The following is a 26,228-nucleotide window of genomic DNA, read 5'->3' on the forward strand; positions in this document are numbered from 1 at the left end:
TTGAATACATACACGTATTCTTGTTATTTTTTTCTAAAAAAAAAAAAATGTAAGCCATTTTTGATCCCATTGATGCAACCATGGCTTACATTTTTGGCTCTGAGATCAACTCCTGAGGTCGGCCATTACCCATATAGTTTGACATGGTAAAGAAGCCTTGTCTCCTCCGGAGAGTGGACCACCTTTATGGAGGGAGCGCTCTACTGTCTTGTGAAGGAGTTTTACATGAAGCAGGCTTTGACCATACTTTATGTGTAAGCCATTTATGTTCCCACATAGACGTCTCTTCTCGAGACCAAATAAGTATGAATCTCTAACTAAGATCCTCCATGCCACTTCTTAGTTTTGTGACTCTTCTTTGTAACTTTTCTAGCTCTCTTCTATGAACTGGTGCCCAGATCTGAACGTCATATTCCAGGTTAGGTCACACTAATGCTGTCTAAACTGCTAATATTATATCCCAGTTCCTCGAGTCCATGCCCCTTTATATACATGACAATATCCTGCCAGCCCTAGATGCTGCTGATAGTCTGTGATCTACAAGTGCAAACAGATCCTTCTCTGCAAGTGACTCTCCTAGCTTTACTCCCCTTACACCATATAATGGGTGCACATTATTAGTGCCCAGGAGCATAACTTTACATTCATCCACATTGACCCTCATTGACATACATTTCTGGAGTAAGTGATGCCACTTCATGTAACTTATGATGAATTTGACAGGTGGGCATGACCACGCCCTGTCCAGACCACATCCCACCCATTCTGTGCCTATATTGGCATGTATGCTCTTTCTATTATGCACTATCCATGGTGCTGTATCCTCCTTGTATTATGCACTATCCATGGGGTCATATACTCTCTATATTATGCACTATCCATGGTGCTGTATCCTCCTTGTATTATGCACTATCCATGGGGTCATATACTCTCTATATTATGCACTATCCATGGTGCTGTGTCCTCTCTATATTATGCACTATCCATGGTGCTGTGTCCTCTCTGTATTATGCACTATCCATGGGTCATATACTCTCTATATTATGCACTATCCATGGTGCTGTGTCCTCTCTGTATTATGCACTATCCATTGTGCCATATACTCTCTATATTATGCACTATCCATGGTGCCGTGTCCTCTCTGTATTATGCACTATCCATGGTGCTGTGTCCTCTCTGTATTATGCACTATCCATGGGTCATATACTCTCTATATTATGCACTATCCATGGTGCTGTGTAATCTCTGTATTATGCACTATCCATGGGTCATATACTCTCTATATTATGCACTATCCATGGTGCTGTGTCCTCTCTGTATTATGCGCTGTCTATTGTGCCATATACTCTCTATATTATGCACTATCCATGGTGCTGTATCCTCTGTATCATGCACTATCCATGGCGCTGTATCCTCTCTATATTATGCACTATCTAAGGTACCATATCCTCTCTGTATTATGTGTAACAAGGTGGCACAGGGTGGTAGTCATAGCCGAGTACACTAGGTCACAGTCAGTGAGCACCCCGGTCCCTTGCTCATGAAAAGGCAGATACAGTCCCAGTCCTGCAGCACAGTCAGTTACCTCTGCAATGTGGTTGCTCCCAACACTGGAACAGCGTCCTCTGGGTGCACCACGTGCCATGCTTCAGTTCCAGCGTTAACAAATTTTTTAATAGGGATAGCGTAGATAAGGTGAATTAAAGGGAACCTGTCACCCCCAAAATCGAAGGTGAGCTAAGCCCACCAGCATCAGGGGCTTATCTACAGCATTCTGTAATGCTGTAGATAAGTGTTATGACCTGGTGGTTAGGAGCACCCGGCACGACCTGATAGTTAAACCTCATACAGGACGAGCTCTGGGATGTGGGAGCTCTGCTGACCGCAAGCCCTAATCCTATCACACACACTAGAAATAGCCGTGGAGCGCTCCTGACCAGACCTAGGCGCCTCGTCACAGCCTAAGAACTATCTAGCCCTAGAGATAGAAAATAAAGCCTACCTTGCCTCAGAGAAATTCCCCAAAGGTAAAGGAAGCCCCCCACATATATTGACTGTGAGTAAAGATGAAAGTCACAAACGCAGAAATGAAACAGGTTTCAGCAAAGGGAGGCCAGACTTACTAAATAGACAGAGGATAGGAAAGGTAACTTTGCGATCAGCACAAAAACCTACAAAAGACCACGCAGAGTGTGCAAAAAAGACCTCCGCACCGACTCACGGTGCGGAGGGGCCACTCTGCATCCCAGAGCTTCCAGCTAGCAAGACAAAATCATGAAAACCAGCTGGACAAGAAAACAGTGAACAAATAATGACTATCAGGAACGTAGCTTCTGCAGGAGAAGGCAGGTCACCAGAGAGATCCAGGAGCGAACTGAACCAATGCAAAAACATTGACAGCTGGCATGGAGTAACGATCTGAGAGGAGTTAAATAGAGCAGCCAACCAAAGGATAAACCACGTCACCTGTGTAAGGAACCTCAGAAGCAGCAGCTTCACTCATAGCCACCAGAGGGAGCCCATAGACAGAACTCGCCGAAGTACCATTCACGACCACAGGAGGGAGTTCGACAACAGAATTCACAACAGTACCCACCCCTTGAGGAGGGGTCACCGAACCCTCACCAGAGCCCCCAGGCCGATCAGGATGAGCCAAATGAAAGGCACGAACAAGATCGGCAGCATGAACATCAGAGGCAAAAACCCAGGAATTATCTTCCTGACCATAACCCTTCCACTTGACCAGGTACTGGAGTTTCCGTCTCGAAACACGAGAATCCAAAATCTTCTCCACCACATACTCCAACTCCCCCTCGACCAACACCGGGGTAGGAGGATCAACGGAGGGAACCATAGGCGCCACGTATCTCCGCAACAACGACCTATGGAACACATTATGGATGGCAAAAGAAGCTGGAAGGTCCAAACGAAATGACACAGGATTAAGAACTTCAGAAATCTTATATGGCCCAATGAAACGAGGCTTAAACTTAGGAGAGGAAACCTTCATAGGAACGTGACGAGATGACAACTAAACCAAATCCCCAACACGAAGTCGGGGACCAACACAATGCTGGCGGTTAGCAAACGTTGAGCCTTCTCCTGGGACAATGTCAAATTGTCCACCACATGAGTCCAAATCTGCTGCAACCTGTCCACCACCGCATCCACACCAGGACAGTCCGAAGGCTCAACCTGCCCTGAAGAGAAACGAGGATGGAAACCAGAATTACAGAAAAAAGGAGAAACTAAAGTAGCCGAGCTGGCCCGATTATTAAGGGCGAACTCAGCCAAAGGCAAGAAGGACACCCAATCATCCTGATCAGCAGAAACAAAGCATCTCAGATATGTCTCCAAAGTCTGATTAGTTCGTTCGGTTTGGCCATTAGTCTGAGGATGGAAAGCCGAAGAAAAAGACAAATCAATGCCCATCTTAGTGCAAAAGGACCGCCAAAACCTCGAAACAAACTGGGAACCTCTGTCCGAGACGATGTTCTCTGGAATGCCATGCAAACGAACCACATGCTGGAAAAACAATGGCACCAAATCAGAGGAGGAAGGCAATTTAGATAAGGGTACCAAATGGACCATCTTAGAGAAGCGATCACAAACCACCCAAATGACCGACATCTTTTGAGAAACAGGGAGATCAGAAATAAAATCCATGGAAATATGCGTCCAGGGCCTCAACCTGAAAAGGGAGCGAAACATCTGGCTGGCACAACACAGGAGCAGAAGCAAAACGACGCTTCAACTCCTGAAAAGCCTCTACAGCCGCAGAGGACCAATTGACCACATCAGCACCTTTCTTGGTCAAATCAGTCAACGGTTTAGCAATACTGGAAAAATTAGCGATGAAGCGACGATAAAAATTAGCAAAGCCCAGGAACTTCTGCCAGCTCTTCACAGATGTCGGCTGAGTCCAATCGTAAATGGCCTGAACTTTAACAGGGTCCATCTCGATAGTAGAAGGGGAAAAAATGAAACCCAAAAATGAAACCTTCTGAACTCCAAAGAGACACTTTGACCCCTTCACAAACAAGGAATTCGCACGAAGGACCTGGAACACCATTCTGACCTGCTTCACATGAGACTCCCAATCATCCGAAAAGACCAAAATGTCATCCAAATATACAATCATGAATCTATCCAGGTACTCTCAGAAGATGTCATGCATAAAGGACTGAAACACAAATGGAGCATTAGAAAGCCCGAATGGCATAACCAGGTACTCAAAATGGCCCTCGGGCGTATTAAATGCCGTTTTCCATTCATCACCCTGTTTAATTCGCACAAGATTATACGGACCACGAAGATCTATCTTGGTGAACCAACTAGCCCCCTTAATCCGAGCAAATAAATCAGACAGCAGCGGCAAAGGATACTGAAATTTGACTGTGATCTTATTAAGAAGGCGGTAATCAATACAAGGTCTCAAAGAGCCATCCTTCTTGGCCACAAAAAAGAACCCTGCTCCCAATGGTGACGACGACGGACGAATATGACCCTTCTCCAGGGATTCCTTTATATAACTCCGCATAGCGGCGTGCTCTGGCACAGATAAATTAAACAGACGGCCCTTAGGAAACTTACTACCAGGAATCAAATTAATAGCAAAATCGCAATCCCTATGAGGAGGTAGGGCACCAGATTTGGGCTCTTCAAATACATCCCGGTAATCTGATAAAAACTCAGGGACTTCAGAAGGAGTGGAAGGCGAAATTGACAGCAATGGAACATCACCATGTACCCCCTGACAACCCCAGCTGGACACAGACATAGATTTCCAATCCAACACTGGATTATGGACCTGTAGCCATGGCAACCCCAAAACGACCACATCATGCAGATTATGCAACACCAAAAAGCGAATATCCTCCTGATGTGCAGGAGCCATGCACATGGTCAATTGAGTCCAGTACTGAGGCTTATTCTTGGCCAAAGGCGTAGCATCAATTCCTCTCAATGGAATAGGATACTGCAAGGGCTCCAAGAAAAAACCACAGCGCCTGGCAAACTCCAAGTCCATCAAATTCAGGGCAGCACCTGAATCCACAAATGCCATAACAGAATAGGATGACAAAGAGCAAATCAGAGTAACGGACAAAAGAAATTTAGACTGTACCGTACCAATGGTGGCAGACCTAGCGAACCGCTTAGTGCACTTAGGACAATCGGAGATAGCATGAGTGGATTCACCACAGTAAAAACACAGCCCATTCCGACGTCTGTGTTCCTGCCGTTCAGCTCTGGTCAAAGTCCTATCACACTGCATAGGCTCAGGCCTATGCTCAGAGAATACCGCCAGATGGTGCACAGCTTTGCGCTCACGCATGCGCCGATCGATCTGAATGGCCAAAGACATAGACTCATTCAGACCAGCAGGCGTGGGAAATCCCACCATGACATCCTTAAGGGCTTCAGAAAGACCCTTTCTGAAAATTGCCGCCAGGGCACATTCATTCCACTGAGTAAGCACAGACCACTTTCTAAACTTCTGACAGTACACCTCCGCTTCATCCTGACCCTGACACAAAGCCAGCAAGATTTTCTCTGCCTGATCCACTGAATTTGGTTCATCATAAAGCAATCCAAGCGCCAGAAAAAACGCATCAACATCACGCAATGCAGGATCTCCTGGCGCAAGGGAAAATGCCCAGTCTTGAGGGTCACCACGTAACAAAAAAATAATGATTTTTACCTGTTGAACGGGGTCACCAGAGGAGCGGGGTTTCAAAGCTAGAAACAGTTTACAATTATTTTTGAAATTCAAGAACCTAGATCTATCCCCAGAAAATAAGTCAGGAATAGGAATTTTAGGCTCTAACATAGGATTCTGAACCACAAAATCTTGAATGTTTTGTACCCTTGCAGAGAGATGATCCATACAAGAGGACAGACCTTGAATGTCCATATCTACACCGGTGTCCTGAACCACCCAAAGGTCTAGGGGAAAAGAAAGACAAAACACAGTGCAAAGAAAAAAAAAATGGTCTCAGAAGTTCTCTTATCCCTCTATTGAGATGCATTAATACTCGGTGCCAGCAGTACTGTTATGACCTGGTGGTTAGGAGCACCCGGCACGATCTGATAGTTAAACCTCATACAGGACGAGCTCTGGGATGTGGGAGCTCTGCTGACCGCAAGCCCTAATCCTATCACACACACTAGAAATAGCCGTGGAGCGCTCCTGACCAGACCTAGGCGCCTCGTCACAGCCTAAGAACTATCTAGCCCTAGAGATAGAAAATAAAGCCTACCTTGCCTCAGAGAAATTCCCCAAAGGTAAAGGAAGCCCCCCACATATATTGACTGTGAGTAAAGATGAAAGTCACAAATGCAGAAATGAAACAGGTTTCAGCAAAGGGAGGCCAGACTTACTAAATAGACAGAGGATAGGAAAGGTAACATTGCGATCAGCACAAAAACCTACAAAAGACCACGCAGAGTGTGCAAAAAAGACCTCCGCACCGACTCACGGTGCGGAGGGGCCACTCTGCATCCCAGAGCTTCCAGCTAGCAAGACAAAATCATGAAAACCAGCTGGACAAGAAAACAGTGAACAAATAATGACTATCAGGAACTTAGCTTCTGCAGGAAAAGGCAGGTCACCAGAGAGATCCAGGAGCGAACTGAACCAATGCAAAAACATTGACAGCTGGCATGGAGTAACGATCTGAGAGGAGTTAAATAGAGCAGCCAACCAAAGGATAAACCACGTCACCTGTGTAAGAAACCTCAGAAGCAACAGCTTCACTCATAGCCACCAGAGGGAGCCCATAGACAGAACTCGCCGAAGTACCATTCACGACCACAGGAGGGAGTTCGACAACAGAATTCACAATAGATAAGCCCCCGATGTATCCTGAAAGATGAGAAAAAGAGGTTAGATTATACTCACCCAGGGGCGTTCCCGCTGCGGTCCGGTTTGATGGGTGACGCGGTCCGGTCCAGCGCCTCCCATCTTCTTACGATGGTGTCCTCTTCTTGTCTTCACGCTGCGGCTCCAGCACAGGCATACTTTGTCTGCACTGTTGAGGGCAGAGCAAAGTACTGCAGTGCGCAGGTGCCGGGAAAGGTCAGAGAGGCTCGGCGCCTGCGCACTGCAGTACTTTGCTCTGCCCTCAACAGGGCAAAGTATGCCTGTGCCGGAGCCGCAGTGTGAAGACAAGAAGAGGACGTCATCGTAAGAAGATAGGAGGCCCCGGACCGGACCACAACGCCCATCGGATCGGACCACCCCTGGGTGAGTATAATCTAACCTCTTTTTCTCATCTTTCAGGATACATCAGGGGCTTATCTACAGCATTACAGAATGCTGTATGTAAGCCCATGATGATGGTGGGCTTAGCTCATCTTCCATTTTGGGGGTGACAGGTTCCCTTTAAGTAAATGCGGTAAAAACTCCTGAGCTGTCCCTATTCATAGATGCTGCTCTATCGGCAACAGCAGCATCAGAAGCATCAGCTTCCAATCGATTCCTGGGAGCTAACAGTCTCTTGGAGGGCACCTACTCAGTCCTAGTGCCTATTTTGACTGCCCGACAGTCATGTGGCAATCCTTTTCCCAGCCGGCAATCCTTTCTGTCCCAAACGGGGACACATGTATTCCCTAGACGGTAGTCCCTTCTGTCCCAGATGGGGACACACGTCCTGCCTTGGGCAATACTGCCCGGGCTCTGCTCCAGAAGCAGGGAACTGCTGCTTCTGCCAGGCTGCTAACCCAGACCGTCTTTGATAACCCTTACTGTCCTTAATCTTAATATGTTCATTACAACACAGTATATACAATACAAGGCATTAGATAAAAGAATATTACACATTACATATAGCATTAATAAAACAGTAAAACATAGGCAAACCTTCAGGGTATCGCTCGGGGCACTTATGCCCGGCATTTAGGAGAGAGGAAGCACTGAGGGTCTCCTCCACCTCCTTAAATATGCACTATCCATGGGGCTTTGTACTCCATGTCTTATGCACCATCTATGGGGACATATACTCTCTATATTATGCACTATCTATGGTGCCATATCTTCCATGTATTATGCACTATACATGGTGCTGTATCCTCTCTTTATTATGCACTATCCATGGTGCAGTATCCTTTCTATGTTATGCACTGTCCATAGTGCTGTGCCCTCCATGTATTTTGCACTGTCCATGGTGCTGAGTCCCCTTTTCCTCTCTGTATTATGCACTATCCATGGTGCTATGTCCTCCATGTATTACGCACAATCCATGATGCAGAATCCTCCATGTAATATGCACTATCCATGGTACCATATCCTCTCTGTATTATGCACTATCCATGTTGCTGTATCCTCCCTGTATTATGCACTATTCATGGTGCCATATCCTCTCTGTATTATGCACTAACCATGATGATGTATCCTCTATGTATTATGCACTATCCATGGTGCTATATCCTCTATCTATTATGCACTACCCATGGTGCTGTATCCTCTCTATATTATGCACAATCCATGATGCTGTATACTCTATGTTTTATGCACAATCCATGGTGCTGTGTCCTCTCTGTATTATGCACTATCCATGGTGCTGTAACCTCTCTGTATTATGCACTATCCATGGTGCTGTATCCTCTCTGTATTATGCACTATCCATGATGCTGTATCCTCTCTGTATTATGCACTATCCATGGTGCTGTAACCTCTCTGTATTATGCACTATCTATGGTGCTGTATCCTCTCTGTATTATGCACTATCCATGGTGCTGTATCCTCTCTGTATTATGCACAATCCATGGTGCTGTATCCTCTCTGTATTATGCACTATCCATGATGCTGTATTCTCTCTGTATTATGCACTATCCATGATGCTGTATCCTCTCTGTATTATGCACTATCCATGGTGCTGTGTCCTCTCTGTACTATGCACTATCCATGGTGCTGTATCCTCTCTGTATTATGCACTATCCATGATGCCGTATCCTCTCTGTATTATGCACTATCCATGGTGCTGTATCCTCTCGGTATTATGCACCATCCATGGTGCCGTGTCCTCTCTGTATTATGCACTATCCATGGTGCCGTATCCTCTCTGTATTATGCACTATCCATGGTGCTGTGTCCTCTCTGTATTATGCACTGTCCATGGCGCTGTATCCTCTATATATTATGCACGGTCCATGGTGCTGTGTCCTCTCTGTATTATGCACTATCCATGGTGCTGTATCCTCTCTGTATTATACACTATCCATGGTGCTGTGTCCTCTCTGTATTATGCACTATCCATGGTGCTGTGTCCTCTCTGTATTATGCACTATCCATGGTGCTGTGTCCTCTCTGTATTATGCAATATCCATGGTGCTGTGTCCTCTCTGTATTATGCACTGTCCATGGTTCTGTATCCTCTATGTATTATGCACTATCCATGGTGCTATATCCTCTATGTATTATGCACTATCCATGGTGCTGTGTCCTCTCTGTATTATGCACTATCCATGGTCCTATATCCTCTCTGTATTATGCACTATCCATGGTGCTATGTCCTCTCTGTATTATGCACTATCCATGGTGCCGTGTCCTCTCTGTATTCTGCACTATCCATGGTGCTGTATCCTCTCCGTATTATGCACTATCCATGGTGCCATGTCCTCTCTGTATTATGCACTATCCATGGAGTCGTGTCCTCTCTGTATTATGCACTATCCATGGTGCCGTGTCCTCTCTGTATTATGCACTGTCCATGTTGATGTATACTCTCTGTATTATGCACTATCCATGGTTCCGTCTCCTCCATGTATTATGCACTATCCATGGTGCTGTATACTCTCTGTATTATGCACTATCCATGGTGCTGTATCCTCTCTGTATTATACACTATCCATGGTGCTGCATCCTCTCTGTATTATGCACTATCCATGGTGCTGTATCCTCTCTGTATTATGCACTATTCATGGTGCTGTATCCTCTCTATATTATGCACTATCCATGGTGCTGTATCCTCTCTGTATTATGCACTATCCATGGTGCTGTATCCTCTCTGTATTATGCACTATCCATGGTGCTGTATCCTCTCTGTATTATGCACTATCCATGGTGCTGTATCCTCTCTGTATTATGCACTATCCATGGTGCTGTATCCTCTCTGTATTATGCACTGTCCATGGTGCTGTATCCTCTCTGTATTATGCACTATCCATGGTGCCGAGTCCTCTCTGTATTATGCACTATCCATGGTTCCATCTCCTCCATGTATTATGCACTTTCCATGGTGCTATGTCCTCTCTGTATGATGCACTATCCATGGTTCCATCTCCTCCATGTATTATGCACTATCCGTGGTGCTGTATCCTCTCTGTATTATGCACTATCCATGGTGCCGTCTCCTCCATGTATTATGCACTATCCATGGTGCCGTGTCCTCTCTGTATTATGCACTATCCATGGTGCTGTATCCTCTCTGTATTATGCACTATTCATGGTGCTGTATCCTTTCTATATTATGCACTATCCATGGTGCTGTATCCTCTCTGTATTATGCACTATCCATGGTGCTGCATCCTCTCTGTATTATGCACTATCCATGGTGCTGTATCCTCTCTGTATTATGCACTATCCATGGTGCCGAGTCCTCTCTGTATTATGCACTATCCATGGTTCCATCTCCTCCATGTATTATGCACTTTCCATGGTGCTATGTCCTCTCTGTATAATGCACTATCCATGGTTCCATCTCCTCCATGTATTATGCACTATCCGTGGTGCTGTATCCTCTCTGTATTATGCACTATCCATGGTTCCGTCTCCTCCATGTATTATGCCCTATCCATGGTGCCGTGTCCTCTCTGTATTATGCACTATCCATGGTGCTGTATCCTCTCTGTATTATGCACTATCCATGGTTCAGTCTCCTCCATGTATTATGCACTATCCATGGTGCTGTATCCTCTCTGTATTATGCACTATCCATGGTGCTATATCGTCTCTGTATTATGCAATATCCATGGTGCCGTCTCCTCCATGTATTATGCTATATCCATGGTGCCGTCTCCTCCATGTATTATGCACTATCCATGGTGCTGTGTCCTCTCTGTTTTATGCACTATCCATGGTACCATATACTCTCTGCATTATGCACTGTCCATGGTGCCGTCTCCTCCATGTATTATGCACTATCCATGGTGCTGTATCCTCTCTGTATTATGCACTATCCATGGTGCCACATACTCTCTGCATTATGCACTATCCATGGTGCTGTATCCTCTCTGTATTATGCACTATCCATGGTGCCGTGTCCTCTCTGTATTATGCACTATCCATGGTGCCATATACTCTCTGCATTATGCACTGTCCATGGTGCCGTCTCCTCCATGTATTATGCACTGTCCATGGTGCTGCATACTCTCTGTATTATGCACTATCCATGGTGCCACATACTCTCTGTATTTTGCACTATCCATGGTGCCACACACTCTCTGCATTATGCACTATCCATGGTGCTGTTTCCTCTCTGTATTATGCACTATCCATGGTGCCGTGTCCTCTCTGTATTATGCACTATTCATGGTGCTGTATCCTCTCTGTATTATGCACTATCCATGGTTCCGTCTCCTCCATGTATTATGCACTATCCATGGTGCCGTGTCCTCTCTGTATTATGCACTATCCATGGTGCTGTGTCCTCTCTGTATTATGCACTATCCATGGTACCATATACTCTCTTCATTATGCACTGTCCATGGTGCCGTCTCCTCCATGTATTATGCGCTATCCATGGTGCTGTATACTCTCTGTATTATGCACTATCCATGGTGCCACATACTCTCTGCATTATGCACTATCCATGGTGCTGTGTCCTCTCTGTATTATGCACTATCCATGGTGCCACATACTCTCTGTATTATGCACTATCCATGGTGCCACATACTCTCTGCATTATGCACTGTCCATGGTGCTGTGTCCTCTCTGTATTATGCACTATCCATGGTGCCGTGTCCTCTCTGTATTATGCACTATCCATGGTACCATATACTCTCTGCATTATGCACTGTCCATGGTGCCGTCTCCTCCATGTATTATGCACTATCCATGGTGCTGTATCCTCTCTGTATTATGCACTATCCATGGTGCCACATACTCTCTGCATTATGCACTATCCATGGTGCTGTATCCTCTCTGTATTATGCACTATCCATGGTGCCGTGTCCTCTCTGTATTATGCACTATCCATGGTGCCGTGTCCTCTCTGTATTATGCACTATCCATGGTACCATATACTCTCTGCATTATGCACTGTCCATGGTGCCGTCTCCTCCATGTATTATGCACTGTCCATGGTGCTGTATACTCTCTGTATTATGCACTATCCATGGTGCCACATACTCTCTGTATTTTGCACTATCCATGGTGCCACATACTCTCTGCATTATGCACTATCCATGGTGCTGTGTCCTCTCTGTATTATGCACAATCCATGGTGCCGTGTCCTCTCTGTATTATGCACTATCCATGATGCTGTATCCTCTCTGTATTATGCACTATCCATGGTTCAGTCTCCTCCATGTATTATGCACTATCCATGGTGCTGTGTCCTCTCTGTATTATGCACTATCCATGGTGCTGTGTCCTCTCTGTATTATGTACTATCCATGGTACCATATACTCTCTGCATTATGCACTGTCCATGGTGCCGTCTCCTCCATGTATTATGCACTATCCATGGTGCTGTATACTCTCTGTATTATGCACTATCCATGGTGCCACATACTCTCTGCATTATGCACTATCCATGGTGCTGTGTCCTCTCTGTATTATGCACTATCCATGGTGCCGTGTCCTCTCTGTATTATGCACTATCCATGGTGCCGTGTCCCCTCTGTATTATGCACTATCCATGGTGCCGTGTCCTCTCTGTATTATGCACTATCCATGGTGCTGTTTTCTCTCTATATTATGCACTATCCATGGTGCTGTATACTCTGCATTATGCACTGTCCATGGTGCTGTGTCCTCTCTTTATTATGCACTATCCATGGTGCTGTGTCCTCTCTGTATTATGCACTATCCATGGTGCCATATACTCTCTGCATTATGCACTGTCCATGGTGCCGTCTCCTCCATGTATTATGCACTGTCCATGGTGCTGTATACTCTCTGTATTATGCACTATCCATGGTGACACATACTCTCTGTATTATGCACTATCCATGGTGCCACTGTTATGTAGGCAATCCAGAGACACAGTGTGCCAGCAATCAGAGCACATACAGTGATCTGATAATAACCCAAAAACAATAGAACGAGCTCTGAGACGTGGAATCTCTGTAGACCGCAATACCTGAACCTAACCTAAACACAACTAAAGGCAGCTGTGGATTGCGCCTGACACTACCTATGCAACTCGGCACAGCCTGAGGAGCTGACTAGCCTGAAGATAGAAAACAAGCCTGACTTGCCTCAGAGAAATACCCCAAAGGAAAAGGCAGCCCCCCACATATAATGACTGTTAGCAAGATGAAAAGACAAACGTAGGGATGAAATAGATTCAGCAAAGTGAGGCCCGATATACTAGATAGAGCGAGGATAGCAAAGAGAACTTTGCAGTCTACAAAAAACCCTAAAGCAAAAAACCACGCAAAGGGGGCAAAAAGACCCACCGTGCCGAACTAACGGCACGGCGGTACACCCTTTGCGTCTCAGAGCTTCCAGCAAAACGAAATGACAAGCTGGACAGAAAAAGTAGCAACAAAAGCAAAAAGCACTTATCTAAGCAGAGCAGCAGGCCACAGGAAAGATCCAGAAGCTCAGATCCAACACTGGAACATTGACAAGGAGCAAGGAAGACAGAATCAGGTGGAGTTAAATAACAAAGCAGCCAACGAGCTCACCAGAACACCTGAGGGAGGAAGCTCAGAAGCTGCAGTACCACTTGTGACCACAGGAGTGAATTCAGCCACAGAATTCACAACAGTACCCCTACCTTGGTGAGGGGTCACCGAACCCTCACCAGAGCCCCCAGGCCGACCAGGATGAGCCACATGAAAGGCACGAACAAGATCTGGAGCATGGACATCAGAGGCAAAAACCCAGGAATTATCTTCCTGAGCATAACCCTTCCATTTAACCAGATACTGGAGTTTCCGTCTAGAAACACGAGAATCCAAAATTTTCTCCACAATATACTCCAATTCCCCCTCCACCAAAACCGGGGCAGGAGGCTCAACAGAAGGAACCATAGGTGCCACGTATCTCCGCAACAACGACCTATGGAATACATTATGTATGGAAAAGGAGTCTGGGAGGGTCAGACGAAAAGACACAGGATTGAGAATCTCAGAAATCCTATATGGATCAATAAAACGAGGTTTAAATTTAGGAGAGGAAACCTTCATAGGAATATGACGAGAAGATAACCAAACCAGATCCCCAACACGAAGTCGGGGACCCACACGGCGTCTGCGATTGGCGAAAAGTTGAGCCTTCTCCTGGGACAAGGTCAGATTGTCCACTACCTGAGTCCAGATCTGCTGCAACCTGTCCACCACAGAATCCACACCAGGACAGTCCGAAGACTCAACCTGTCCTGAAGAGAAACGAGGATGGAACCCAGAATTGCAGAAAAATGGAGAGACCAAGGTAGCCGAGCTGGCCCGATTATTAAGGGCGAACTCAGCTCACGGCAAAAAGGACACCCAATCATCCTGGTCTGCAGAAACAAAACATCTCAGATATGTTTCCAAGGTCTGATTGGTTCGTTCGGTCTGGCTATTAGTCTGAGGATGGAAAGCCGAGGAAAAAGATAGGTCAATGCCCATCCTACCACAAAAGGCTCGCCAAAACCTTGAAACAAACTGGGAACCTCTGTCAGAAACAATATTCTCAGGAATGCCATGCAAACGAACCACATGCTGGAAGAACAAAGGCACCAAATCAGAGGAGGAAGGCAATTTAACCAAGGGCACCAGATGGACCATTTTAGAAAAGCGATCACAGACCACCCAAATGACTGACATCTTTTGAGAAACGGGAAGGTCAGAAATGAAATCCATCGAAATATGTGTCCAAGGCCTCTTTGGGACCGGCAAGGGCAAAAGCAACCCACTGGCACGTGAACAGCAGGGCTTAGCCCTAGCACAAATCCCACAGGACTGCACAAAAGTACGTACATCCCGTGACAGAGATGGCCACCAGAAGGATCTAGCCACTAACTCTCTAGTACCAAAGATTCCAGGATGACCAGCCAACACCGAACAATGAAGTTCAGAGATAACTTTACTAGTCCACCTATCAGGGACGAACAGTTTCTCCGCCGGACAACGATCAGGTTTATTCGCCTGAAATTTTTGCAACACTCGCCGCAAATCAGGGGAGATGGCAGACACAATGACTCCTTCCTTGAGGATACTCGCCGGCTCAGATGAACCCGGAGAGTCGGGCACAAAACTCCTAGACAGAGCATCCGCCTTCACATTTTTAGAGCCCGGAAGGTACGAAATCACAAAATCGAAGCGGGCAAAAAATAACGACCAACGGGCCTGTCTAGGATTCAAGCGCTTGGCAGACTCGAGATAAGTAAGGTTCTTATGATCAGTCAATACCACCACGCGATGCTTAGCTCCTTCAAGCCAATGACGCCATTCCTCGAATGCCCACTTCATGGCCAGCAACTCTCGGTTGCCCACATCATAATTACGCTCAGCAGCCAAAAACTTCCTGGAAAAGAAAGCACATGGTTTCAACACTGAGCAACCAGAACCTCTCTGTGACAAAACCGCCCCTGCTCCAATCTCAGAAGCATCAACCTCGACCTGGAACGGAAGAGAAACATCTGGTTGACACAACACAGGGGCAGAACAAAAACGATGCTTCAACTCCTGAAAAGCTTCCACAGCAGCAGAAGACCAAATAACCAAATCAGCACCCTTCTTGGTCAAATCGGTCAATGGTTTGGCAATGCTAGAAAAATTACAGATGAAGCGACGATAAAAATTAGCAAAGCCCAGGAATTTTTGCAGACTTTTCAGAGATGTCGGCTGAGTCCAATCCTGGATGGCTTGGACCTTAACCGGATCCATCTCGATAGTAGAAGGGGAAAAGATGAACCCCAAAAATGAAACTTTCTGCACACCGAAGAGACACTTTGATCCCTTCACAAACAAAGAATTAGCACGCAGGACCTGGAAAACCATTCTGACCTGCTTCACATGAGAGTCCCAATCATTAGAGAAGATCAAAATGTCATCCAAGTAAACAATCAGGAATTTATCCAGATACTCACGGAAGATGTCATGCATAAAAGACTGAAACACAGATGGAGCATTGGCAAGTCCGAACGGCATCACTAGATACTCAAAATGACCCTCGGCGTATTAAATGCAGTTTTCCATTCATCTCCTTGCCTGATTCTCACCAGATTATACGCACCACGAAGATCTATCTTAGTGAACCAACTAGCCCCCTTAATCCGAGCAAACAAGTCAGATAACAATGGCAAGGGATACTGAAATTTCACAGTGATCTTATTAAGAAGGCGGTAATCAATACACGGTCTCAGCGAACCATCCTTCTTGGCTACAAAAAAGAACCCTGCTCCCAGTGGTGATGACGATGGGCGAATATGTCCCTTCTCCAGGGATTCCTTCACATAACTGCGCATAGCGGCGTGTTCAGGCACGGATAAATTAAATAATCGACCTTTAGGGAATTTACTACCAGGAATCAAATTGATAGCACAATCACAATCCCTATGCGGAGGTAGGGCATCGGACTTGGGCTCTTCAAATACATCCTGATAATCAGACAAGAACTCTGGGACCTCAGAAGGAGTGGATGACGAAATAGACAAAAATGGAACATCACCATGTACCCCCTGACAACCCCAGCTGTATACCGACATAGAGTTCCAATCCAATACTGGATTATGGGTTTGCAGCCATGGCAACCCCAACACGACCACATCATGCAGATTATGTAGCACCAGAAAGCGAATAACCTCCTGATGTGCAGGAGCCATGCACATGGTCAGCTGGGTCCAGTACTGAGGTTTATTCTTGGCCAAAGGTGTAGCATCAATTCCTCTCAACGGAATAGGACACCGCAAAGGCTCCAAGAAAAACCCACAACGTTTAGCATAATCCAAATCCATCAGATTCAGGGCAGCGCCTGAATCCACAAACGCCATGACAGAATACGATGACAAAGAGCATATCAAGGTAATGGACAGAAGGAATTTGGATTGTACAGTACCAATGACGGCAGACCTATCGAACCGCTTAGTGCGCTTAAGACAATCAGAAATAGCATGAGTGGAATCACCACAGTAGAAACACAGACCATTCAGACGTCTGTGTTCTTGCCGTTCAACTCTGGTCATAGTCCTATCGCACTGCATAGGCTCAGGTTTAATCTTAGACAATACCGCCAAATGGTGCACAGATTTACGCTCGCGCAAGCGTCGACCGATCTGAATGGCCAAAGACATAGACTCATTCAAACCAGCAGGCATAGGAAAACCCACCATGACATCCTTAAGAGCCTCAGAGAGACCCTTTCTGAACAAAGCTGCCAGCGCAGATTCATTCCACAGAGTGAGTACTGACCACTTCCTAAATTTCTGACAATATACTTCTATATCATCCTGACCCTGGCACAAAGCCAGCAAATTTTTCTCAGCCTGATCCACTGAATTAGGCTCATCGTACAGCAATCCGAGCGCCAGGAAAAACGCATCGACACTACTCAATGCAGGGTCTCCTGGCGCAAGAGAAAATGCCCAGTCCTGAGGGTCGCCGCGCAAAAAAGAAATAATAATCAAAACCTGTTGAATAGGATTACCAGAAGAATGAGGTTTCAAGGCCAGAAATAGCTTACAATTATTTTTGAAATTAAGAAACTTAGTTCTATCACCAAAAAACAAATCAGGAATAGGAATTCTTGGTTCTAACATAGATTTCTGATCAATAGTATCTTGAATCCTTTGTACATTTGTAACGAGATTATCCATTGAAGAGCACAGACCCTGAATATCCATGTCCACACCTGTGTCCTGAAACACCCAAATGTCTAGGGGAAAAAAAAGACTGAACACAGAGCTGAGAAAAAAAAATGATGTCAGAACTTCTTTTTTCCCTCTATTGAGAATCATTAGGTTGGCTCCTTGTACTGTTATGTAGGCAATCCAGAGACACAGTGTGCCAGCAATCAGAGCACATACAGTGATCTGATAATAACCCAAAAACAATAGAACGAGCTCTGAGACGTGGAATCTCTGTAGACCGCAATACCTGAACCTAACCTAAACACAACTAAAGGCAGCTGTGGATTGCGCCTGACACTACCTATGCAACTCGGCACAGCCTGAGGAGCTGACTAGCCTGAAGACAGAAAACAAGCCTGACTTGCCTCAGAGAAATACTCCAAAGGAAAAGGCAGCCCCCCACATATAATGACTGTTAGCAAGATGAAAAGACAAACGTAGGGATGAAATAGATTCAGCAAAGTGAGGCCCGATATACTAGATAGAGCGAGGATAGCAAAGAGAACTTTGCAGTCTACAAAAAACCCTAAAGCAAAAAACCACGCAAAGGGGGCAAAAAGACCCACCGTGCCGAACTAACGGCACGGCGGTACACCCTTTGCGTCTCAGAGCTTCCAGCAAAACGAAATGACAAGCTGGACAGAAAAAGTAGCAACAAAAGCAAAAAGCACTTATCTAAGCAGAGCAGCAGGCCACAGGAAAGATCCAGAAGCTCAGATCCAACACTGGAACATTGACAAGGAGCAAGGAAGACAGAATCAGGTGGAGTTAAATAACAAAGCAGCCAACGAGCTCACCAGAACACCTGAGGGAGGAAGCTCAGAAGCTGCAGTACCACTTGTGACCACAGGAGTGAATTCAGCCACAGAATTCACAACATGCCACATACTCTCTGCATTATGCACTATCCATGGTGCTGTGTCCTCTCTGTATTATGCACTATCCATGGTGCCGTGTCCTCTCTATATTATGCACTATCCATGGTGCTGTATACTCTCTGCATTATGCACTATCCATGGTGCTGTGTCCTCTCTGTATTATGCACTATCCATAGTTGTTATGACCTGGTGGTTAGGAGCACCTGGAATGACCTGATAGTTAAACATCATACAGGACGAGCTCTGGGATGTTGGAGCTCTGCTGACCGCAAGCCCTAATCCTATCACACACACTAGAAATAGCCGTGGAGCGCTCCTGACCAGACCTAGGCGCCTCGTCACAGCCTAAGAGCTAGCTAGCCCTAGAGATAGAAAATAAAGCCTACCTTGCCTCAGAGAAATTCCCCAAAGGCAAAGGAAGCCCCCCACATATATTGACTGTGAGTAAAGATGAAAGTCACAAACGCAGAAATGAAACAGGTTTCAGCAAAGGGAGGCCAGACTTACTAAATAGACAGAGGATAGGAAAGGTATCTTTGCGATCAGCACAAAAACCTACAAAAGACCACGCAGAGTGTGCAAAAAGGACCTCCGCACCAACTCACGGTGCGGAGGGGCCACTCTGCATCCCAGAGCTTCCAGCTAGCAAGACAAAATCATGATAACCAGCTGGACAAGAAAACAGTGAACAAATAATGACTATCAGGAACTTAGCTTCTGCAGGAGAAGGCAGGTCACCAGAGAGATCCAGGAGCGAACTGAACCAATGCAAAAACATTGACAGCTGGCATAGGGTAACGATCTGAGAGGAGTTAAATAGAGCAGCCAACCAAAGGATAAACTACGTCACCTGTGTAAGGAACCTCAGAAGCAGCAGCTTCACTCATAGCCACCAGAGGGAGCCCATAGACAGAACTCGCCGAAGTACCATTCACGACCACAGGAGGGAGTTCGACAACAGAATTCACAACACATGGTGCCATGTCCTCTCTGTATTATGCACTATCCATGGTGCCGTGTCCTCTCTGTATTATGCACTATCCATGGTGCTGTGTCCTCTCTGTATTATGCACTATCCATGGTGCTGTGTCCTCTCTATATTATGCACTATCCATGGTGCTGTATACTCTCTGTATTATGCACTATCCATGGTGCTGTTTTCTCTCTATATTATGCACTATCCATGGTGCCTTGTCCTCTCTGTATTATGCACTGTCCATGGTGCTGTGTCCTCTCTGTATTATGCACTATCCATGGTGCCTTGTCCTCTCTGTATTATGTACTATCCATGGTGCTATATCCTCTCTGTATTATGCACTATCCATGGTGCTGTGTCCTCTCTGTATTATGCACTATCCATGGTGCTGTGTCCGCTCTGTATTATGCACTATCCATGGTGCCATATCCTCTCTGTATTATGCACTATCCATGGTGCTGTGTCCTCTCTGTATTATGCACTATCCATGGTGCTATATCCTCTCTGTATTATGCACTATCCATGGTGCTGTGTCCTCTCTGTATTATGCACTATCCATGGTGCTGTGTCCTCTCTGTATTATGCACTATCCATGGTGCTGTATCCTCTCTGTATTATGCATTATCCATGGTGCTGTGTCCTCTCTGTATTATGCACTATCCATGGTGCTGTATCCTCTCTGTATTATACATTATCCATGGTGCCGTGTCCTCTCTGTATTATGCACTATCCATGGTGCTGTATCCTCTCTGTGTTATGCATTATCCATGGTGCTATATCCTCTCTGTATTATGCACTATCCATGGTGCTGTTTCCTCTCTGTATTATGCACTATCCATGGTGCTGTGTCCTCTCTGTATTATGCACTATCCATGGTGCCGTCTCCTCCATGTATTATGCACTATCCATGGTGCTGTGTCCTCTCTGTATTATGCACTATCCATGGTGCTGTGTCCTCTCTGTATTATGCACTATCCATGGTGCCGTCTCCTCCATGTATTGTGCACTATCCATGGTGCTGTGTCCTCTATTTATTTCTATGCAGCCGCACGCTCCGCTCCCTCGTGCCGGCGGCAGTGCCGGGTATTGATGCGAGACTCGCACAAGTTTCTTGCATCACACACGCAAGTGTGACTCCGGCCTTATGTGCATTGTCTAACATTCAATCTTCAGGAGCACGCAGCTCCCCTGCCTCCCTGCGTCTTGTTTGGAGGGCGTGTGCTCTTGATCATTGACAGTGTGAAGACCAACGCTGATCCAATCTACTGTTAGAGGCATGGGGCACTGACTGCTGCATCCGGCCAGCTTCAGACGAGTTATCGCAGAGCGTGTAGGTGCTGTGCTCGTTGCCTAAAACACCACTCACTGCTGTTAAACTGCAGAGGTAGCCGATCACCTAGGAAACAAGCAATAATAAAATAAAATTAAAAAATCACTAAATTGCAAAGTTTCTCTCTTTAACAAGCATTTTTAGCCATTTATAATGTTGGAAAAACTCCTTTAACACATAAAGGGTTGTTCACAACTTGGAGAACTTGTTCTGAATCTGTATGTTGCACCCCAGTAAAGTAATAGCACCTATACTCTGGTGCCGGCGAGTTCCAGCGATGTCAGCAGCGGTTCTCCCGATTATGTCACGCAATCCCTGCAGCCAATCAGCGCTGGCTTCTCTCTCCCCTCCTACTGATGAAATTGCTGCGGCTGCTCCCTCACTTTCTCCAGATGCTTTGATTTGTCCGAAGGCAGGGGAGTGAAGTCAGCGCTTATTGGCCTCAGGGATCGCGTGACATAATCAAGAGAGCTAGCACCAACATCTCTGGATCTGTGACGGCACCGGAGTTAATAAAAAGTGCAATCATTTTACTGAGGGCAAACTGTAACATAGGGCTTCCACTACTTGGACAATCCTTTTCAGTACTGCTAGAGCCATAGTTGTTACTTTGCTATAAATGAGCTAGTCCGCGCAATATTTGTGCGCTGAGATGATCTTTTAGTACAGATAATGCAGGTCCACATGTAATCCTATGTGAAAGCTCATGTTCAGATAACACTTACACGACAATATATATAGTAGGTTTATTTTCAGTTCTAACACCAAAGATAACGCACGATGGTAAATCTGTGAGGGCAGATAAGTGTATAAGTGCACTTGCAGTCCTATGTAACACCACATTTAAAACATCAATGACTGTGTTCCCATATAGCGCAAAAAATAACACATAGTAATGATTTTCTAAGCAGAGATAATGTAGTAATTGTTAACTGCAGTCCTGTGTAACACATCAAATAACACATCGTGCTATTAGAATTTGTACCTAAAGTCCCATGTAACACAACACCATATAAAACATGTAATAATTATGTAAGTGTTAATAATTATGCAGGTTTATTCACAGTCCTATGCAACACTATAGAAAACACGTCAATGAGCTTCTGAGTACAGACGTACCAGTGGATTCTCTTACAGTCCTATTTAAAGGGATTGTCCAAGCTTGGGGCTCAACGCTACAATCACTCTCACATACCACAGAAGAGAGGCAGGATGAAGGCACAGCTGTACGTGACCTCGGGTTGATGAAGCTGCACACACACCAGGGATTACGGGTGCCACTTCCAAAGAAAAAGAATCTGTATGTCCATAGAAAAGAAAGCGGATTATTATTATTATTTATTGTTATAGCGCCATTTATTCCATGGCGCTTTACATGTGAGGAGGGGTATACATAATAAAAACAAGTACAATAATCTTAAACAATACAAGTCACAACTGGTACAGGAGGAGAGAGGACCCTGCCCGCGAAGGCTCACAATCTACAAAGATGGCACATACTGTCCCGTGCAACAAAATCCTTTATTGTGACATCATCATACCAACAGCAGGCAGATAAAACAGTGGAGCAAATACAGACCACGATGGTTTCACGCTTACATTGCGCTTCAACAGGTCATATCATGATGATGCCCCAATAAAGGATTTTGTTGCACAGGACAGTATGTGCCAATCCGCTTTCTTTTCTATGGCTACAATCACTCTATGTGACTGCAGACTTTTGAATCCTCCTCCTGATTTGCATAAATGCGGTCACATGATGACTAGACGTGTGTGGCTTCAGGCAATACAACTAAATTGAGTGTGGCTGGATATTTCTAGTTGGAATGTGGCTGGAGGCATGTAAATCGGCTCCTACGTGCGGAGTTCATGAGTAATGTTGTCTGGCCGCAGAGCTGAGCCGTGATTTCTGTGATGTTGTGCAATATTATTTTAATGAATAACTATGCGGTTTACTTGGCCCCGTGCTGCTTCCTGTGCGACTGAGCCCTGCTGTTTCCGTTTCTGCACCCGGTGGTTTGGTGAGCTGCCAAGCCAACTGATACTTAAGAATTATATTTAAGGTGTGTGACAGTCAGCGGATTCCTTCAGCCTCCACCATACGTGATGAAATCCCTTGATAGATATATTTCTCTAGAATGGATTCTGATCAATGGAAAAACTATACTCTCAGCATTCTGGAAGTTGTAGCCTTGGACTTGAAAGCCACAGGTTGCAGAGTTCTGCTTGAGACGACCCTTGGTCTTGACCCAAGCACCACTCTGTCCTTCCCTACACCTGCAGCGTACTCCTCCATCTACAAGGTATTATTATGACTCCTCTGCGCTTTCTTCTTCGCACAACATATGTTCTTCGCTAGTTTATAAAAAAGAAAACTTTCTTTAATGAGACTTTTTTTTATCCACCTTAAAAGAAAAATGTTCAATTTCCTTACAGAAAGATCTATATAGTCTACAGTCCTGTGTAAAAGTTTTAAGCAGATGTAGAAACAATGCAGAAGATTCATGATAAAGGTTTTAATAGTTTATTTTCATCGATTACCAAAACGCAATGCAAATTAATAAAGCATACAACCTAAACCCAATCAATATCCTTTGCCTTCAAAACAGCATCTATTCTTCTAGGTACATTTCCTCAAAGTCAAGGGTTTTGTCGAGTAACAAATTATACCAATGTGATAATGTTCATCATTTTCATATGAAGGTTGAAACACAGTCATTAATTGAAACAGAAACGGCTGCGTAGGAGGCTGAATACGGGGTGAGGATCAGCCAAACACTTCTGCAAAGGTGGGGATGAGGAATTCATGTCACATGTCATACACCATGGCAAGATTAAGCAGAGCTAGAGTTGAGCAACTTTTACTTTTTTCGGATCGAGTCGGGTTTCGCGAAACCCGACTTTGTCAAAAGTTGGGACAGGTGAAATCGGCCAATTACTTGCGAAAAGTCGGGGGCCGACTGAAACATGAAACCCAATGCAAGTCAATGGGGAATCAAAGTCGGCAGTGAGTGGAGGACAGGAAAACACCTACAGTGCCCATTTTAATGCCAAAAACATCAATTCTTATTACTTAAGCTTGTCAATCTTAATTTACTTCATAATAATAGTTAGGCATTGAAAACAGGGGGTCATTTGGCTAAAGTTGTGGGGGGGGTAACATAGTAACATAGTAACATAGTTAGTAAGGCCGAAAAAAGACATTTGTCTATCCAGTTCAGCCTATATTCCATCATAATAAATCCCCAGATCTACGTCCTTCTACAGAACCTAATTGTATGATACAATATTGTTCTGGCCTCTCTTGAACCCCTCGACTGAGTTCGCCATCACCACCTCCTCAGGCAAGCAATTCCAGATTCTCACTGCCCTAACAGTAAAGAATCCTCTTCTATGTTGGTGGAAAAACCTTCTCTCCTCCAGACGCAAAGAATGCCCCCTTGTGCCCGTCACCTTCCTTTGCATAAACAGATCCTCAGCGAGATATTTGTATTGTCCCCTTATATACTTATACATGGTTATTAGATCGCCCCTCAGTCGTCTTTTTTCTAGACTAAATAATCCTAATTTCGCTAATCTATCTGGGTATTGTAGTTCTCCCATCCCCTTTATTAATTTTGTTGCCCTCCTTTGTACTCTCTCTAGTTCCATTATATCCTTCCTGAGCACAGGTGCCCAAAACTGGACACAGTACTCCATGTGCGGTCTAACTAGGGATTTGTACAGAGGCAGTATAATGCTCTCATCATATGTATCCAGACCTCTTTTAATGCACCCCATGATCCTGTTTGCCTTGGCAGCTGCTGCCTGGCACTGGCTGCTCCAGGTAAGTTTATCATTAACTAGGATCCCCAAGTCCTTCTCCCTGTCAGATTTACCCAGTGGTTTCCCGTTCAGTGTGTAATGGTGATATTGATTCCTTCTTCCCATGTGTATAACCTTACATTTATCATTGTTAAACCTCATCTGCCACCTTTCAGCCCAAGTTTCCAACTTATCCAGATCCATCTGTAGCAGAATACTATCTTCTCTTGTATTAACTGCTTTACATAGTTTTGTATCATCTGCAAATATCGATATTTTACTGTGTAAACCTTCTACCAGATCATTAATGAATATGTTGAAGAGAACAGGTCCCAATACTGACCCCTGCGGTACCCCACTGGTCACAGCGACCCAGTTAGAGACTATACCATTTATAACCACCCTCTGCTTTCTATCACTAAGCCAGTTACTAACCCATTTACACACATTTTCCCCCAGACCAAGCATTCTCATTTTGTGTACCAACCTCTTGTGCGGCACGGTATCAAACGCTTTGGAAAAATCGAGATATACCACGTCCAATGACTCACCGTGGTCCAGCCTATAGCTTACCTCTTCATAAAAACTGATTAGATTGGTTTGACAGGAGCGATTTCTCATAAACCCATGCTGATATGGAGTTAAACAGTTATTCTCATTGAGATAATCCAGAATAACATCCCTCAGAAACCCTTCAAATATTTTACCAACAATAGAGGTTAGACTTACTGGCCTATAATTTCCAGGTTCACTTTTAGAGCCCTTTTTGAATATTGGCACCACATTTGCTATGCGCCAGTCCTGCGGAACAGACCCTGTCGCTATAGAGTCCCTAAAAATAAGAAATAATGGTTTATCTATTACATTACTTAGTTCTCTTAGTACTCGTGGGTGTATGCCATCCGGACCCGGAGATTTATCTATTTTAATCTTATTTAGCCGGTTCCGCACCTCTTCTTGGGTTAGATTGGTGACCCTTAATATAGGGTTTTCATTGTTTCTTGGGATTTCACCTAGCATCTCATTTTCCACCGTGAATACCGTGGAGAAGAAGGTGTTTAATATGTTAGCTTTTTCCTCGTCATCTACAACCATTCTTTCCTCACTATTTTTTAAGGGGCCTACATTTTCAGTTTTTATTCTTTTACTATTGATATAGTTGAAGAACAGTTTGGGATTAGTTTTACTCTCCTTAGCAATGTGCTTCTCTGTTTCCTTTTTGGCAGCTTTAATTAGTT

The 26,228-nt window shown here is 45.0% G+C and overlaps 1 protein-coding gene across 16 annotated transcripts in view; it reads left to right on the forward strand.

Moving 5' to 3' along the window:
• CELF4 (CUGBP Elav-like family member 4) overlaps window positions 1–26,228 on the forward strand; it is a 1,519,496-nt gene that overhangs the window by 1,261,485 nt on the left and 231,783 nt on the right. For 8 of the 16 annotated variants that reach the window (XM_069747380.1, XM_069747370.1, XM_069747257.1 and 5 more), the window contains one exon: window positions 374–418. The exons of the other annotated variants lie outside the window; for them this stretch is intronic. In XM_069747380.1, coding sequence (XP_069603481.1) covers window positions 374–418 — 45 coding nt within the window. The remainder of the gene's footprint in view (window positions 1–373; window positions 419–26,228) is intronic. 16 annotated transcript variants of the gene reach the window in all.

Source organism: Ranitomeya imitator, chromosome 1 (assembly GCF_032444005.1).
Source record: "Ranitomeya imitator isolate aRanImi1 chromosome 1, aRanImi1.pri, whole genome shotgun sequence".
Taxonomy (NCBI): domain Eukaryota; kingdom Metazoa; phylum Chordata; class Amphibia; order Anura; family Dendrobatidae; genus Ranitomeya; species Ranitomeya imitator.